This window comes from Olea europaea, unplaced genomic scaffold (genome assembly GCF_002742605.1).
Source record: "Olea europaea var. sylvestris unplaced genomic scaffold, O_europaea_v1 scaffold116, whole genome shotgun sequence".
NCBI classification, from domain to species: domain Eukaryota; kingdom Viridiplantae; phylum Streptophyta; class Magnoliopsida; order Lamiales; family Oleaceae; genus Olea; species Olea europaea.
The window spans coordinates 357,174-374,744 of NW_019229002.1; the positions used below are offsets into that span (position 1 = coordinate 357,174).

A 17,571-nucleotide genomic window follows, 5' to 3' on the forward strand; every position below is an offset into this window, starting at 1 on the left:
ATGACTTCCACTATCCCATCGACACTATGGAATAACAAGGAAATTCTGATTTTGAGTTTGGCTCATAATTTGTTGAATGGGTCGCTGACACCAGAAATTGGCAACATGAAGAACATAATAGGGTTATCTCTATCAGGATATCGATTCTCAGGTGATATTCCAAGCACTATTGGGCAACTTCAGAATTTGGAAAATCTAACATTATCAAACAATCAATTACATGGTCCTATACCTGAATCGTTGGGAAATCTGATTTCATTGAATAGATTGGATTTATCAAAGAACAAACTCGATGGTGTAATCCCCAAGTCAATGGAGAAACTCAAGTACCTCGAGTATTTCAATGTTTCATTCAATGAACTCACTGGTGAAATTCCAAATGGAGGGCCTTTTAAGAACTTCACGTCAGATTTTTTCATAGGCAATAGAGAATTGTGTGGAGCATCTCAATTTAAGGTCAAGCCATGCAAAGATAATACAACTAGAATATCAAACAAAACTAGAGTTTTGAAGTATATTTTACCATCAATTGCCGTAGTATTTATTCTAGCCATTACCGTGGTTTATTTAATAAGATGTTATAGTAGGAATACACCTTTTCCAATTCCATCTACTTCCCCTATGACCGTCAAGAGGGTTTCATATTATGAAGTTCTAAATGCTACCAATAAATTTGGTGAAGAGAATCTGATTGGCAAAGGCAGTATTGCTTCAGTGTACAAGGGAATATTTTCAAACGGAATGATTGATGCTATTAAGGTTTTTAATATAGATTTGGAATATACAAACCAAAGTTTTCATACTGAGTGCCAAATAATTTGCAACATTCGTCACAGAAATCTTGTCAAAGCAATTAGTAGTTGCTCTAACCTTGATCTCAAAGCCTTAGTTCTGGAATATATGCCTAATGGAAACCTTACCAAATGGCTTTCTTCAAGCAACTATTTCCTAAATTTAGCTCAAAGATTGAAAATAATGATAGATGTGGCATCTGCGCTAGAGTATCTACATCATGGGTATCCCTCTTCGATTGTCCATTGTGATTTGAAGCCCAACAACATACTTTTAGATGAAGATATGGTTGCCCATGTTGCTGACCTTGGCATTGCTAAGCTTTTCACTAAAGACCAAAGAATTTCAATTACCAAGACGTTGGGCACCATTGGATATATGGCTCCAGGTAAATGGTTTCCATCATCTACTTGTGTATTTTCGAATGCTAACAGTGTAACCATGCATTACTTAATAGTTCTTATTTATTCATCCATCATTTAACATTTCACTAGCTAATTTGATCACACATTCCAATTTTGTAGAGTATGGATCAAATGGATTAGTATCAGCTGATAGAAACATTTACCAAGAAGAAGCCAACAGATGATATGTTTGTCGGAGAGTTCACAATGAGAAAATGGGTGCTTGAGTCATTCCCAAACATGATAGTGCAGATAGTTGACGTCGATTTAGTGAATGCTGTTGAAGATAATATTTAAGCTAAGGAGAGCTGCTTCACATTAATCATGGAACTAGCACTAGAATGCACGACTGATTTGCCCGAGGAGAGGCTCAGTGCTAAAGATGTTCTAACAAGGCTCAAAAAGATTAAAACTTAATTTTGTTAAAGCACAATCGAGGTGGAACAAGACAAAAAGGTTTGGTTCTTAATGAGAACACACACACACAAAAATGATTATTTAAACAAAATCTATTCTATTTCAATATTAATCTCTAAAGCTTATTATATGTTGCTATTGCAGGAAACTTGGCTATCATACTGAAGATTTTAAAACTTTGTTGGCTTCCATTGTTGTGTTGCAGTGTGTTGTAGTTATTTTGTGGCCCCAAAATCCATAATTAGACAACGTTTAGAATTTGAGGTGTAAGAAAATGTTTTGGTACTAATCATGATGATAAATCAACAGTAATGTGGCAATGTGTGTGGAGTAATAAGATTGAGCAGTTTAATTTACATGAGAGAAAAAAAGAGGAGATGGAATTAAACAACCTAATCTCATTACTCCGAATACACTGCCACATCACTGCTGATTTATCATCATGATGATAAACAACATTATTCTTAAAATAATATTAAACAAAAAAAAATGTAAATTTCAAATCAGTTGCTCCCTTTCTTCTCCGGCAACTCCTTACTGCCGTCACTAGACAAAACCACTAACGTATAAAAACTATTTAACACCCTCCTCCCAATATCAAATCTACTACCCTAAGAATGGAAAATTCTTCAAACTTCCCCATTTCAGTTTCTGATATTCCCATCACCATTTTCGCTACCACATCCGACATCACCACCACCATCAGCAATGCCAGCAATCACCGTATGGTCGAAAAGGATAAATCACTTCAATCACTTGCAAGATCGCTCACCATATGGTTGAATTTTTTGTTTGAAAACCTTTGCTCCTGTGGCTGCAATAATTATGCAGCCTTCTGCCTTCCCCAACTAAAACAGAAATTAACTACATATTTGGTCGTATAATTGGCTAATTATGCCCCACGTGTCCACAAAACAATTACAAGAAGAGCAACTTCAGTTTGGAGAAGGTGATCCAGTCAAGAAGCTCCGGCCAGGGACAATGTTTGGCGAGGTGGACGTGGACACTCTACATTTTACCACTCAATGCTTTCTTCTAAGAGTTTCAAAGATCAATAATGAATTTAAAGGATTTAAAAACCCGTAGAATTCCAACCCAAATGTGAATCAAAAAGTGTAAAACCAAAAAGACTCAAGAATTTGTAAAGGAAATAAGAAGTTTAAGTAGGAGACAAAAATTAATAGAAAACAATAATGTGACTTGACTAATTCAATGGAGACTAAAGAATTTCAAGGAAATTGACTCAATGTCAAATCTAACTCGAAAATTGAAATAGAATATGTTGGTAGCAGTTGGACAAATAACAATATAATGTTTCTCTTCTTTCTTTTTTTTTCGGCTTTTTTTTTTCCTTTCTCTCGACTTTTTCTTTTCTTTTTTCTTTTTTCTTTTTTGTAAACTAGAACTATAAAAGCTAATTAACTACCAACAAATCAATGACTAAAAAAAAAAAGAAGAAAGACAAGATAAACAACAAAAAATGAGAACTAAGACTCGAATAACAATAACACAAACAACGAAGAAAGGAAAATTAACAAAATGCGGAAAATTAAGAAACTAGACTCAGCGAAGAAAAAAACGAAAGGATATAACCTGTTAATTGGAACCATTGCTATGATACCAACTGACGCGAACCTCATAGCTGTATTGACTACGAAACCCACAACTAGATTGTTCCAAAAACCCATAAAAGCCAATTTATAGGTTTAGAGTTTGAACCCCAAATTAATGAACCAACAAACCCAGCGGGATCGTTGCTCGAAGGACCCCTTGATTACATAATCTAAGACCCGCACCTGAGTTGTAGAACGCCACAAGAATTAAGATCCTTGATAAGTTCAATTGATCAATGAATATTGAAGAAGAAAGCACAAAAGTCTCTCTATTGAAATTCTCTCAAATTAATTGTCTAAAGTTGTGTTGTAAAAATAACAATTAAGGAGATAGTTCCTATTTATACTAATTGCCAAAAACCCTAAAGATCTAGTAGAATTTCGTGCATAATTGTCCAAGATCACAAAAATATGGAAAAGAATAAAATCTTGTAAAATATGGAAAAATCGGAAAAAGGAAAGTTTGCAGAATTTTTGTACCATGCAGTTGCAAGGTAGAAAATGTTGCCCCTCGAGAAGTCCCTGCATGGGTCCATGCGGCCGCACCGAATTATAACCATGAAGTTGCATTGTTATAAATTCGACCTCCGTCTTCGTCCGCTTGTATTGAATTGATCCAATTTGATTCGGTTCTCGACCCGAACATGAAAGTTGCCTCTTTTTGCGTCCCAAATGTCATCCCATCAATGGTTTCTTAAACGAACAATTTCATCACTTGTTTCACTTGCTTTGCCCTCGATCGCATCATCGGTTCGCCTTTGATTATCAACAGGTCTCATTCCGCACTTGCCTTCGTCTGACTTGGCTCTTAGATCACATTAGTATAAGTTTAGTGATTTTTGAAACAATTCACTCAAGATTTTTGCCCCTAGGATTTTGGCATTTTGTGTTAAATTTCAATTAATTTGGGACTTTGCCACTTTGTAGGCTATACGGTCAAATTAGAGATTCATTTGTTTTATTGAACATTGTTTGTGGTGAGTTTCTTGGATATTGACTGGAGGGTGACACGAGAATTGCTTGTGTTGTGTGAATATTGGTTTATTTAAGTATGTTGTGTTTCAACATTGTCCACAGAGATACATCAATTAAAGCTTGTACTATTAGTCAAAAAAAAAATTTCCTACAGAAATGGAAAATGGAAATGCATAAATCGTAATTCAGTTTAATTGCTAAAATCATTTAAGAATTCATTAGTTTGTCATTCATAACAGGGGTAGAAATGAGCTCAAACAACTTGTCGGCTTGACATGATAGCTTGTGGGAGCCCAATCCATGGATGTAATTAAATACAAAAAAAAAAAGATTTGATCTTGAACCCAATGAGCTTTAGTTGCCGAGCTCAGCTCGACTTAACCCACACGTGCCTAAGGGTGGAGCAAAATTGAGTTTGGCAATCAAAGCTCCTGGGGTTTGAGAGCCCATTTTATTTTCCATATTTGATTACCTGACATTTTATTGTCAAAATACCAATATGTGTTCATTTATGGTTGTGATTGTTGTGAAGTCATAAACAAGTGTTTTTCTTCTTCTTGCCAGTAAAATGAGCTGGTTGAACTCGTTTACTTCTTGGCTTTGTAGAGTTTTTTTATTTTGTTTTACCTTGCAGTACTTTTCAGTGTGCCCAAAATTTTTAGAGAACCTGCATTGCTTCTTGCTTTTGTGCCAACAATTCTTTTCCAAGTGATTTGGTCTATTGTAAATTTTGCAAGGTGGATATCTTCCTCTTTAGTCAACTTCTTTTATGGTAGCCTCAACACATTTACCTTTGTTATCTTTTTCAGGAAGTTGGTTCCTTACACGTTGGTTTCTTGTACGAAATATATTTACTTTGTCACTTGAAAACTTCTTCAAGAGACTCCCCATTTCTTTTACTAGTTCTTTGTTCATACGCTTGTAGAGACCCAATAACCTTTGTCACCGTCAACTTGCTAAGGTACTTCGATTCTTCAATAACAAATTTTTTTTATTCAAACTTTTCAGGCAAACTAATCAAGATCTTTTCAATTACACTTTGATCAGAAATTTTTTCTCCATGAAGCTTCATCTTGTTCACAACTTCTATGAGTTTTGAAGAGTACTCCCTAACAGAATGTGCTTCAGTTATCTTTAACATCTCAAATTCTCTCCTCAACATTTGCAGCTTTACTATTTTAACTCTTTCTGTGCCTTAATACTCCACTTGTAACAAATCCCATGCCTTTTTTGCTGTAGTTGCAGCAACAATTCTTGGAAAAATGTTCTCAAATACAGCAGAATGGATGAAAGAAAGAGTTTTATAGTTTTTGACGAACTCTTCTTTTTGCTGTCGATTTGTACTATAGTTTGATCTTGTTCCTCTTTTGTAGGCTCAAAAACCCTTTTCTACTGTTTTCCATAGATTATAAGCCATCAAGAAAGCTTTCATCTTTATTGCCAAAAATCATAACTTTCTCCGATGAAAACGGGAGGTGCAAAAAGAAGGTGCAACCAAAGAAATACTTGTTGTTGCCATGAAAAATATTTTCTCAGACCCTTTAGAACATAAAAACTCTGATACCATGTGAGTTTTTGAATGGAGAAGAGTTCTTCTTCTGTTGATACTACTAGAAGGTAAAAAACCGAGATACAAAAGTGTAGAGAATTCTATGTTTCATTCAAAAAAATTTCTTGATACATACAGACACCCTTGATCAGTTTTTCAACCACTCTACCTACTATGTAAGGCTTCACATTTTTTACGCCATATATTTTTTAAAAAGTAAAGGCAACTTTTTGCTTAAATTAAGTTAAAACCATATATTACAAAAGGCCAGTGCATCAATAAAGTTACTGCAATCTACAGCAACTCTAGAGCAAAAGGTCATTGCATCAACATTACTCCATACAATTTGAGCACATACACTTTTTCATGCCGGGCAATCACAAAATTTGTAACTGTAGCGTGATTTCCATTTATTAATATAAAATTGTCACAAACACAATTTTTGACATCCACGTTACTTTATTGCTTGATTGGTTTTGCTAATATATTAAGTTGTGGGTTCCATATAATATGTGAATAATAAGTTGTGGTTTCTATGAAATGTGTGAATAAAAAATACATTTGACCAACTTGAATTAAAATGTAAGCTTTTTCAGACATACTCTTCGTAGGAATTGACAATAAATCTATAACAAGATCGTCGTTAATTCAATTTGTTGAAAATAACATGGTGTCCGGTTGGAAATCCAATTCAACAATATCCAATTCGATCCCATTCCAATAAAAATGGACCATGCTCCTCTGCCAAAAAATGCATGACAGAGGGCCTGATCGATACACACATTTGGGGGTGGGACCACCTCTTCCTCCCAATTGTTTATTCATGCGGGGCCAAGTGGCTGTGTGTGAGTGTTAAGGTCTCTGTCAGCCATTCTTCTAGCAAAGGAGCATTTTCCAATAAAAATAGATCTGACTCAAGTACTAATGGAAATTCTACGGATGGAATTGAAAGATTCGATCCACAGTGACATAATTGAATCAAACCTGATTCACTGGTCGTGCCTCGCTCCAATCTTGTTCCTATTCTGCTTCACAAAAATATATATATAGAGTAAATTTTCTTGCTTCACATGCTTTCTTCTTCGGTTACAATAGTATTTAAATTTAAATTTAAATTCATATAAATTAATCTAATTATTCATTTAAATGATTGAATATAAAAATATAATCTTAAAATCAAATTAAAATTTGGTATTATAGTTAGACTCGGCAACCAGTTAAATCTTTAATGAAACTGAACTCAACTAGCTAGTCGAGTCCAGATCGAGTTGAGTTCAAATAGTTTGGGAAAGTAAAGGCCAAACTCTAAATTCAACTAATATGTGTCTTTGTATTATATGTGTAGAGTAAAACTTCTATAAAATAATAATGTTGGAATAGAGAAAATTATTATTTTAGAGGGGTTATTAATTTATAGAGTATTTTATATTTTTATAACTTGTATTATGTCATAATACATATAGGAAAAAAACATTGAATGTGGTTAAATTCAAAATTTAGTTGTAAGTACACAAAAAGACACACACTTTTTTTTAACGAATATTTTTTTTTTATTGATAAACCCTTACTCGTGGTGAAGGAATACCGTAGTTACATAAGATTTAAAATTCACCATCCAAATCAAAGTAAACCAAACTCCTGGTTATCTAAAACAACATTGTAAGGTTTAAAGACAAACTACACGGAGGAAAACCTCGAAAATTAAGGGAATGTGATAGAGTCCATCCAGATCTGTGAAACACAAGACGCTCCTGGTTTCGATAGGATATCAGCTACCGAATTACCCTCGCGATATATGTGTTGAACTCTACACGTGATTATAGATAGCAGGTATTGTATTTCTTCCGAGTAATCCTCTAAATGCCAAATACCACAAACCTTCCTCCTTAACCAATTAATGATAGTCAATGAGTCTAGCTCCACTTGAAGATGGTTAATCCCCATCTTTTTAGCATGTCGAAGCCCATATAATAATGCCAATAGCTCAGCACCATTGTTAGTACCCTCACCAAGTTTCTTAGCAAAGGCTATGAGAATATCACCCCTCTCATTTCGAATAACACCTCCAACATCACATATTCCAGAATTGCCCAAGCAACACCCATCCGTATTGAGTTTGCACCACCCCTCCACTGGATGTTGCCATCTCACTACTTTAATTTTTTCCTTTTAGTTGGCTTTTCTGGTATATTAAGCTCTCTCAACACCCATTCATCTCTTCTGTTAAATGGTCTTGCTTCTTTTAGTTTTAGTCCCACCCAAAGGATCCAAACTTTAATTTTCCTCCAAGTAGCTTCTATAGATTCCCTCTTGCCTTCCATCTTGGCTGAACATCGCCACAACCATAAATACCAACAAATTATACTAGGAAAAATACCCACTAGAATACCTTTATGTGATATTTGTTTTGCTCTTTGGAACCAGATCTCTACACGCTCTCTCCATCCTCGAGCCTGCATACATTGAATTCCCAGTAAAATTGAAGCCTTCTGCCAAATTTGTTAAGCAATGTCACCCAAGGCCAATACATGATCTTGATCCCCATATCCCCCTAAGAACAACACATACACTTTGATATAATGGGGATACCTGCTTGTCGAATTTTGTCATCAATTGAGAGACCTCATTTTATGGCCAACAACATATTTAATGAAATCTTCTTTGGTAGGGTTGGCTGCCAAATCCAATCATGCCACTGTGATATCTGCCCTGACATCTAGCAGCTTCCCAAGCATTCTTTGCAAGAAATTTCCTTCTAAGCTTTCAGTCCAAATCAGTTTGTCTTTACCTGTCTCATTTTTTTTTCCAATTTAACAAGAACTTTCAGGTCATCTAAATTGTTTGAAAACATTTGGCATGCACCTCAGAACCATCTTCCTGAATCTTGACCCTTTACTAGCATCCGCTTGAGATATGTGTTTATCTTTGACATATTTTGCCCTAAAAAAATTTGACCAAAGAGATGTTTCAATCAAGATTTTCCAAGTAAATTTCATATGTAAGGATAATTGCACTTCATGTAGACTACGAAGCCCAGCTGATGTAAACCCGTGTAGGCAAACGCTACGAAACCCACGAACAAGATTGAAATCTTCCCAAGAAAGTCAAAGCAAGGTTTTGGATTAAATTCATTAGATCTGGAACTAAGCAACTCGAATTGCCGACGATGTGCGAACCTCTTGATTACACAAAAATATGGAATCTCACTCGGTTGATTTGAACGCCACAAGATTGAATCTTGATAAGTTCTTGAATTGTTCAATTGTAGAACAAGAGTTGAAAGTAATATAGCCTCTCAAATTATGAATAATGTCAAAAGGTTCTTACAATTGAAAATAAAGAAAGTATTTATACTAGGTCTAAGAAACTAGATAAAAACGTGCATAATCTCCTAATTATGGTAGGAAACCAAGTAAATATAATATTCTATCAAATATGGGAAAATTCGCTACAAATTTAAAAATGCGTCCAGAAAGCAACCATGCGGTCGCATGGTTATAACTCGTGTGGTCGTATGGTAATAAAAATGTAGCCTCAGGATTCCCTGCCTAGGGTGGTGCGACCGCACGTCATTAACACTGTGCAGTCGCATGGTGTTGCGGTCCACTCTCTCCTTTGACTGCTTGTAACGCATTGATCCAATTGGTTTCGACTTTCGACCCAAACATGAAACTTGTCCCATTTTGAGTCCTGAACATGGTTTCGTCGATGGTTGTCTCGACGAGTAATCCCATTGCCAACTCGCTTTGTCCTCGCTCGTGTCAGAGGTCCACCTTCGACTTTCAATGGATCTTTCCCCGAGCTTGATGTTGGACTTGATTTGGTTGCTTGCAGCTCCTGGATTATATCATCCCCTCCCTCTTCGAAAGGATTCATCGTTGAATCTAAACCTGCATCAAAGAGAGAAAGATCAGATACATTAAAAGTTGCTGAAATGTTATTCTCACCTGGAAGATCCAATTTGTATGCGTTGTCATTGATCTTCTCAACTACTTGAAACGACCCATCTCCTTGTGGCAACAACTTTGATTTTCTCTGTTCTGGGAACCGCTCCTTTCTGAAGTGCACCCGAACCCAATCTCGTGGTTCGAATGTGACAACTTTCCTGCCCTTATTTGCTTGCTCTGCATAGTGCTTGTTTTTCTTCTCAATTCGCTCCCGTACCTTTTCATGGAGTGACTTCACCAACTCGGCCTTTCTTTTCCCATCCAAGCTACCTCTTTCATTAACAGGCAAAGGTATTAAACCCATAGGAGTTATAGGATTAAAACTGCAAACAATTTCAAAAGGAGAAAATGACGTAGTAGAGTGTGTAGCCCTATTATATGCAAATTCGATGAAAGGTAACCATTCTTCCCAATTCTTCAAACTCTTATTAGCTACAGTGAGCAAAAGTTATGTCATGGTCCTATTTACTACTTCAGTTTGGCCATCTGTTTGTTGATGACAAGTTGTAGAAAATAGTAATTTCATGCCTAACTTATTCCACAAGACCCTCCAAAAGCGACTAAGGAACTTAACATCTCCATCTGACACTATACTCTTAGGTACTCCATGCAAGTGTACAATTTCTTTAAAGAACTAGTTTGCAATGTTAGTGGTATCATCTGTTTTGTGACATGGAATGAAATATGTCGTTTTACTAAACCTATCTACCACTACAAAAGTTGAATCTCGCCCCTTTTTAGTCCTGGCCAAACCTAACACAAAGTCCATTGAAATATCTACCCAAGACTCACTCGGTACTGGCAAAGGTGTATGCAGTCCATGAGGTAAGACCCTAGATTTGGCCTGTTTACTTATTATGTATCGACTACAAACCCTTTCCACATCAACTTTCATTTTAGGCCAATAAAAATGTTCAGTCAATATCTCTAAAGTCTTTACTACCCCAAAGTGACCCATAAGTCCCCCACTATGTGCTTCCCTAACTAGTAGTTCACGCATAGAGCAATTAGGAATGTATAATTTATTCTCCCGAAACAAATACCCCTTATGCTTAAAGAATTTATCTATAGCCCCCCTGTGACATAAATTGTAAATGTCGGAAAAATCATAATCATTAACATGTATGTCCTTAATATACTCAAAACCAAGCAATTTTGCACTTAAAGTAGTTAGAAGCACATACCTGCGCGACAATGCATCTACTACTACATTTTCCTTACCTTGTTTGTAACGGACGACATATGAAAAAGTTTCGATGAATTTCATCTAGCGTGCATGTTGTTTGTTCAACTTACCTTGACCCAACAAATGTTTCAGTGACTCCTAATCTAAATAAATTACAAACTCCTTTGGCCATAGGTAATGCTATCATGTTTCCAAAGCTCGAACAAGTGAATAGAGTCCCTTGTCGTATGTAGGATAATTGAGAGCCACACCACTTAGCTTTTCACTAAAGTATGCTATACGTCTCTTATCCTGCATTAAGACTACTCCTATACCTATTCCTAATGCATCACACTCAATCTCGAAAGTTTTATCAAAGTTAGGAAGTGCTAAAATCGGTGCTTTACACAAACAATCTTTGATAGTGTTGAATGCATGTTCTTGCTCTAGCCTCCATTGAAATCCTATATTTTTCTTGACAATTTCAGTTAAGGGTGTGGTGATTGTTCTAAAATCTCTAACAAAACGCCTATAAAAACTAGCAAATCCATGAAAACTTCGAACCTCGATTATGTTTTTAGGTGTTGGCCAATCCTTAATAGCTTTTATTTTCTCTTCATCTACCTCTACATTGTTAGCACTTACCACAATGCCTAATAATACAACTCTATCCATGTAAAATATACACTTTTTAAAACTGGCATAAAGTTGTTCATTTCTCAAAACTACAAACACATATTTTAGATGTTCCACATGCTCATCAAGACTCATGCTATAGATTAAAATATCGTCAAGATAAACTACAACAAATTTTCCAATGAAAGCATGCAAAAAATAATTCATTAATGGCATAAAAGTGCTTGGTGCATTTGTGAGTCCAAACGGCATGACTAACCATTCATACAACCCATATTTAGTTTTAAAAGTCGTTTTCCATTCATCACCCTCCCTTAGGCGAATTTGATGATATCCACTTTTAAGGTCAATTTCACTAAACATGCATGCACCATGTAACTTATCTAGCATATCATCTAGCCTAGGAATTGGGTGACGATACTTTACCGTGATGTTGTCGATGGCTCGCAATCCACGCACATTCTCCAAGACCCATCTTTCTTTGGCACCGCAACACAGGTACTGCACATGGACTCATGCTTTCCCTTACATATCCCTTGCTCATCAATTCCTCAACTTGCCTCTGAAACTCCTTTGTCTCCTCTGGATTACTCCGATAATTCGGTCAGTTCGGAATGACAGCGCCAGGTATGAGATCAATCTGATGCTCAATTCCTCTAATGGGTGGTAACCCAGTAGGCACGTCCTCCAGAAATACATTGTCAAATTCCTGCAACAAAGAAATAGCCAAACTAGGGAGAGCTGTGTTATGCTCCTCAAAGTTGAGGAGTGACTCCTTATAAACCAACAATATCATTTGTTGTCTCTCAACTATTGCCTTTTTCAACTCACTCCTTCTCACAAAGAAATTTTGTTTCGGCTTTTCTCTCCTCTCGGAAGACTATCTTTCTTTTCTTTCATGTGGCCCCGCTCTCTTTTCCTCTCTATTGGCCACCTCACTATTTTCTCTTTGTTTCTCTAACTCTTTCACTCTCGCTTCTTCTTCATTTTTCAGTTGGACTTTGTCCTCATACACTTGTGCCGGTGTTAATGGCGCAACAGAGATAGACCTCCCATCTTTCACAAAGCTATACTTATTCCTATACCCATCATGCATTGCTTTCCTATCGTACTGCCATGGTCTTCCCAACAAAATATGCCTCGCATGCATAGGTACAACATCACACATTACCTCATCTTGATATCTACCAATGAAAAAATTAATCAACACCATTTTTGTCACCTTGACCTTCCCACATTCATTTAACCATTGTAACTTAGAAGGTCTAGGATGTTTTAATAGTGTTAAACCTAATTTTTCCACCATATTAGTGCTAGCCACATTGGTAAAACTGTCGCCATCAATTATCACACTATATACCTTGCCATTAACATGACACCGCATGTGAAATATGTTTTCTCGCTATTGCTCCAATTCGTCCGCTTTGATTTGAGCACTAAGAGCTCGCCTTGTGACCAACAACTTACTGTTAACTGCATACTCAATTATATCTTCCTCATCAACATCTTCCAATCCTGGCATGTCTGCATATTCACTTTCCCTTTCAGTTTCCACTTCCCCGCTGTCTCGTAGAATCATTGTCTTCTTGTTTGGGCATTGAGAAGCAATGTGCCCTGCTTCCAAGCATGGAAAACATTTGATGTCCCAACTTCATGATGGCTGTGACTCTCCCTTTGGTATAGGCTTGTTAGCACCCTCTTCCTTACCTCAGCACTTTCTCTTGCAGTAGTCCCATCTCCTTTGTTATTTTCGCACTTCGGTTTCCAAGAAGGATTAGAACCCGAAGATCCAGATTGGTGCCTTGTTGTTCCTTTTAGCTTCAACTACCTTTCTACCATCATTGCCACATGTAACATGTCTTCAATTTCCACATAGTGTTGCAATTCCACTGTCTTTGCAATGTCCCTGTTCAATCCACGCAAAAATCGAGCCATGGTACCTTCACTATCCTCCTCCACATTTGCCCTAATCTTTAGTGTCTCCATCTTCTTATGGTAATCTTCCACACTCCTGGAGCCTTGATATAAATTTTGCAATCTTTAATAAAGCTCCCGGTAGTAGAGAGTAGGTACAAACCTCTTCCACATTATAGTTTTCAATTCCTCCCATATATTGATAGGTCGCTCTCCACTTCTCCGCCTCAAAGTCACCACCTGATCCCACCAAGTGATTGCATAATTCGTGAATTCAAGAACTGCAATTTTCACCTTCTTCTCCCCCCGAGTAATTGTGGCAATCAAAGATTAACTCAATTTTCTTTACCCAGTCCAAGTAGGCCTCTGGATCACTCCTACCTTTGAAGGAAGGAATGATCATTTAATGTTACTCAAGTTTTGATCCACCTCGTCTCCACAAGATTCCTACCTCTCCTGTCTGGTCTAATTCCTCTATTTCTACCCCTTCCAATATCCATATCCACTATCGCATCCTCATCCAATTCACTATCAACCTCAAATTCACTAAGTTCCTCCATCATAGGTTCCCGCCTACCTTGCCTCCGTGCATTAAGACCACCTCTTCGGGTATTAGCAGGCAATGAATTTTGCCTTTCCCCCCATGCATCCTGTCTATCCATCCGATCTCTCATATCTACACATATCCACTCAATCCTCCACACTGAGTCTGCTAGCATGGAAATCAGATCATCAATCCTTCCTAAATTTGATCCTTCCCTGTCAAACATCCTAAATCTAAATTACTATTTTTTTTTTTTTACCTCACAAGTTTTCACTCGAAATTTCGCTCAATACGGCTTTTTCCCTCAATTGGTCTCACCACTCTACCTTTTTCAACTCGTTGCTTTCACCAAGTCCCCAAAAGAACAATCTTGGAACTCAATCAAGAAAATTAACCACGTGGAATTCAAACCGGCGTGAGTGAGACTACAAGACGAAGAAATTTAATTCTGACTGGCAATTTGGACTAAACAATTAAAGACTGACTCAAGAACACAAACTAAGAAAAGAAACTACTGACTGAGAATTTAACTGGACATACGATAATAAAGTGGACTAAAGAAAGTCGGTAAATTTTCCCCAAGATCAATAACAATAATAATAATAACTTTTTTTTAAACTCGAATTTTTTTACTGTGTACTGATGAACAGTACCGTACAGATGACCGGTAAACTTTTTTTTTTAACTCTTGGGATAGAAAAATAAAAAACAACTCTAACGCGACAAAAAGAAGTTGATTTGGATGCAAATTGAATCCAAAAATAACTTTTGAATTTTTTTGGAATTTTTTTGGATCAAAGACTTTAAATTACTGACTGGCTCGAAGAACACGAAGAACAATAGGAAAAAGGAATAACTGACTCAACGAGAATTAAAAAGGGATATAACCTTGGATTGGAGCCAAGTTCTAATACCAACTGATGTGAACCCGTGTAGGCAAATGCAACGGAATCCATGAACAAGATTGAAATCTTCCCAAGAAAGCCAAAGCAAGGTTTTGGATTAAATTCAATAGATTTGGAACCAAGCAACCCGAATCGCCGACGATGTGCGGACCTCTTAATTACACAAAAATGTGGAATCTCACCCGGTTGATTTGAATGCCACAAGATTGAATCTTGATAAGTTCTTGAATTTTTCAATTGGAGAACAAGAGTTGAAAACAATACAGCCTCTCAAATTATGAATAATGTCAAAAGGTTCTTACAATTGAAAATAAAGAATATTTATACTAGGTCTAAGAAACTAGATAAAAACGTGCATAATCTCCTAATTATGGTAGGAAACCAAGTAAATATAATATTCTATCAAATATGGGAAAATTTGCGAAAAATTAAAAAACGCGTCCAGAAAGCAACCATGCGATCGCATGGTTATCACTCGTGCAGCCGCATGGTAATAAAAATGTGGCCTCAAGATTCCCTGCCTAGGGTGGTGTGACCGCACGCCATTAACACTGTGCAGTCGCATGGTGTTGCGATCCACTCTCTCCTTCGACTGCTTGTAACGCATAGATCCAATTGGTTTCGGCTTTCGAGCCGAACACAAAACTTGCCCATTTTGAGTCCCGAGCACGATTTAATCGATGGTTATCTTAACGAGTAATCCCATCGCCTCTTTCACTCGCTTTGTCCTCACTCGTGTCATAGATCCACCTTCGAATTTCAACGGATCTTTCCCCGGGCTTGACGTTGGACTTGATTTGGTTGCTTGCAGCTCCTGGATCACATCACCAGCACCTCCTTTGTCCCATGCCACCCATTTCCTCTTAGGCTTTCCATCCGCATATCCCCAGAAGAAATCACTAAAGACTCTATTGATGACTTTTATAACCAAAGTAGGGGCTTTAATGCAAGAAAGTAGGTGAAGAGAGATGCTAGTAAGGACATGTCTCAGAGGTAACAGTCTATCCCCTTTGGATAAGACCCTACTTTGCCAACATGCCAATCTCATACGAATTTTTCCTACCACTTCCTCAAGGTCTCGAGCTCTCAATCTTCCTATGATTATGGGAACCCCTAAATATTTGAAAGGGAATTTACCTTCTGTAAATCCAGTGATTCATAATAGCATCCCTCTTCTTGACACGGTGATTTGTTTCGAGAAAAGGATGAATGTTTTATCAACACTTACAGCATGTCCTGACCATTCTTCATATTTTCGGAATACTTCCTTAATAGCTCTTAAAGATTTTTTCCCACCATTCACAAATATCACAATGTCATCCGCGTACAGCATATGAGAAATTAGGGGAGCCCTTCTTGGTAAAGAAAAATATCTTATGCTTCCATCTTCATAATTAGCTCTCAACATTCTGGATAAGACTTATTCAACAACGATAAAGAGATATGGGGATCGGGAATCCCCTTCTCTTAGTCCTCTTCCGCCTTTGAAAAAACCCTTCATAGTTCCATTCATCATCACAGAACACCGAGTAGTAACACACTTCTTACCAGATTCCAAATCTTAGGAGAAAAACCAAAGGATCTCAATAGATGCAGGAGAAAGTCCCAATCAATGCTATCATATGCTTTGGCAATATCCACTTTAAGCACTACATTTCCACCTTGTACCAGCTTGTGAAGGTAATGAATCATCTCTTGAGATAGAGTAATATTATCAAAGATAGTTCTCCCCGGGATAAAAGCACCTTGCTCTATAGAAATAATTCTTAGTATTATTAAAGCTATTCTCTTTACCAAAATTTTCGAACATACCTTGTACATTATTGAGCATAAACTGATTGGTCTGAATTTGTTAAAGCTCGAACGGAAAGCTATCTTAGGTATAAGAACCACATAGGAGAAAGAGTAAAATCTTGGAATATCCGTACCTTGAAAGAAATCATACACTGCTTCCACGGCATCTTCACCCACAATGTCCCAATAGAAACCTAAGCCAAATCCATCAGCCCAGGGCTACACACACATACATTAAAGAGGAAACATTAATGTGCACAGCGGCGGATTCAATGGTGGGCTGTAGCCAACTGTCACCAAGGCCTAGATGCAACAATTTTTTTTTTTTTTTTTTTTTGAATTGTATTCAATTAGACACATTAGCCCATCAACAAATAAATTTAGTGGGCTAGCCCACCCAAAAAAAAAAACCTTTAATCTATAGCCCACTAATTCTATATAATTTTAGGCTCAATAATAATACCCATTAGTCAATCTATTACCCATTTTCTTATTCTGACCGTTCACGTATAATCCCCTTTCTTTTCCATTCGGCCATTCTCGTTTTCCTTTGCAAAACCAATTCAAATAATTCCCAAAAATCAAAAATCAAAATCCCTAAATCTTTTCACTTTGCCCCTGCCCGTAGCCGCGCCAAACAGAACCACCAATTGCCGACTCACTATCGGCCTGTGCCCTACTAACTGTAGTGAGTGACAGTGAGTCCCATCCGTGATCCTTTCTTTTTTCAAATCTGAATGTTAAAATTAAATTGGTAATTTTGTGTATTTTGAATAATTAGTTTTACTAAAGCCCTTTTTTTATATAGGATTCAAAGTGGAATGATGTTTCTTTGGAGAATAATTAGTTTATTTGGTAACTGGTGTATTTTGAATAATTTTTTGAGAATAATTACTTGTTTTATGTACAACTATTT

The 17,571-nt window shown here is 36.9% G+C and overlaps 1 protein-coding gene across 1 annotated transcript; it reads left to right on the forward strand.

Annotated features, from left to right (window-relative positions):
• On the forward strand, positions 1-1,381 carry LOC111373754 (probable LRR receptor-like serine/threonine-protein kinase At3g47570). Its single transcript, XM_022996318.1, has 2 exons — positions 1-1,180; positions 1,317-1,381. The coding sequence occupies exons 1-2, from the start codon at positions 1-3 to the stop codon at positions 1,379-1,381; spliced, it is 1,245 nt and encodes a 414-aa protein (XP_022852086.1).
• The last annotated feature ends 16,190 nt before the right edge of the window (positions 1,382-17,571 follow it).

What these genes read in the sequence shown, in the direction of transcription:
- LOC111373754 (XM_022996318.1), top strand. Translation starts at nt 1, where the DNA reads ATGACTTCCACTATCCCATCGACACTATGGAATAACAAGGAAATTCTG. An exon ending in CATTGGATATATGGCTCCAG is followed by an intron (nt 1,181 to 1,316) that starts GTAAATGGTTTC and finishes CCAATTTTGTAG; the next exon opens with AGTATGGATCAAATGGATTA.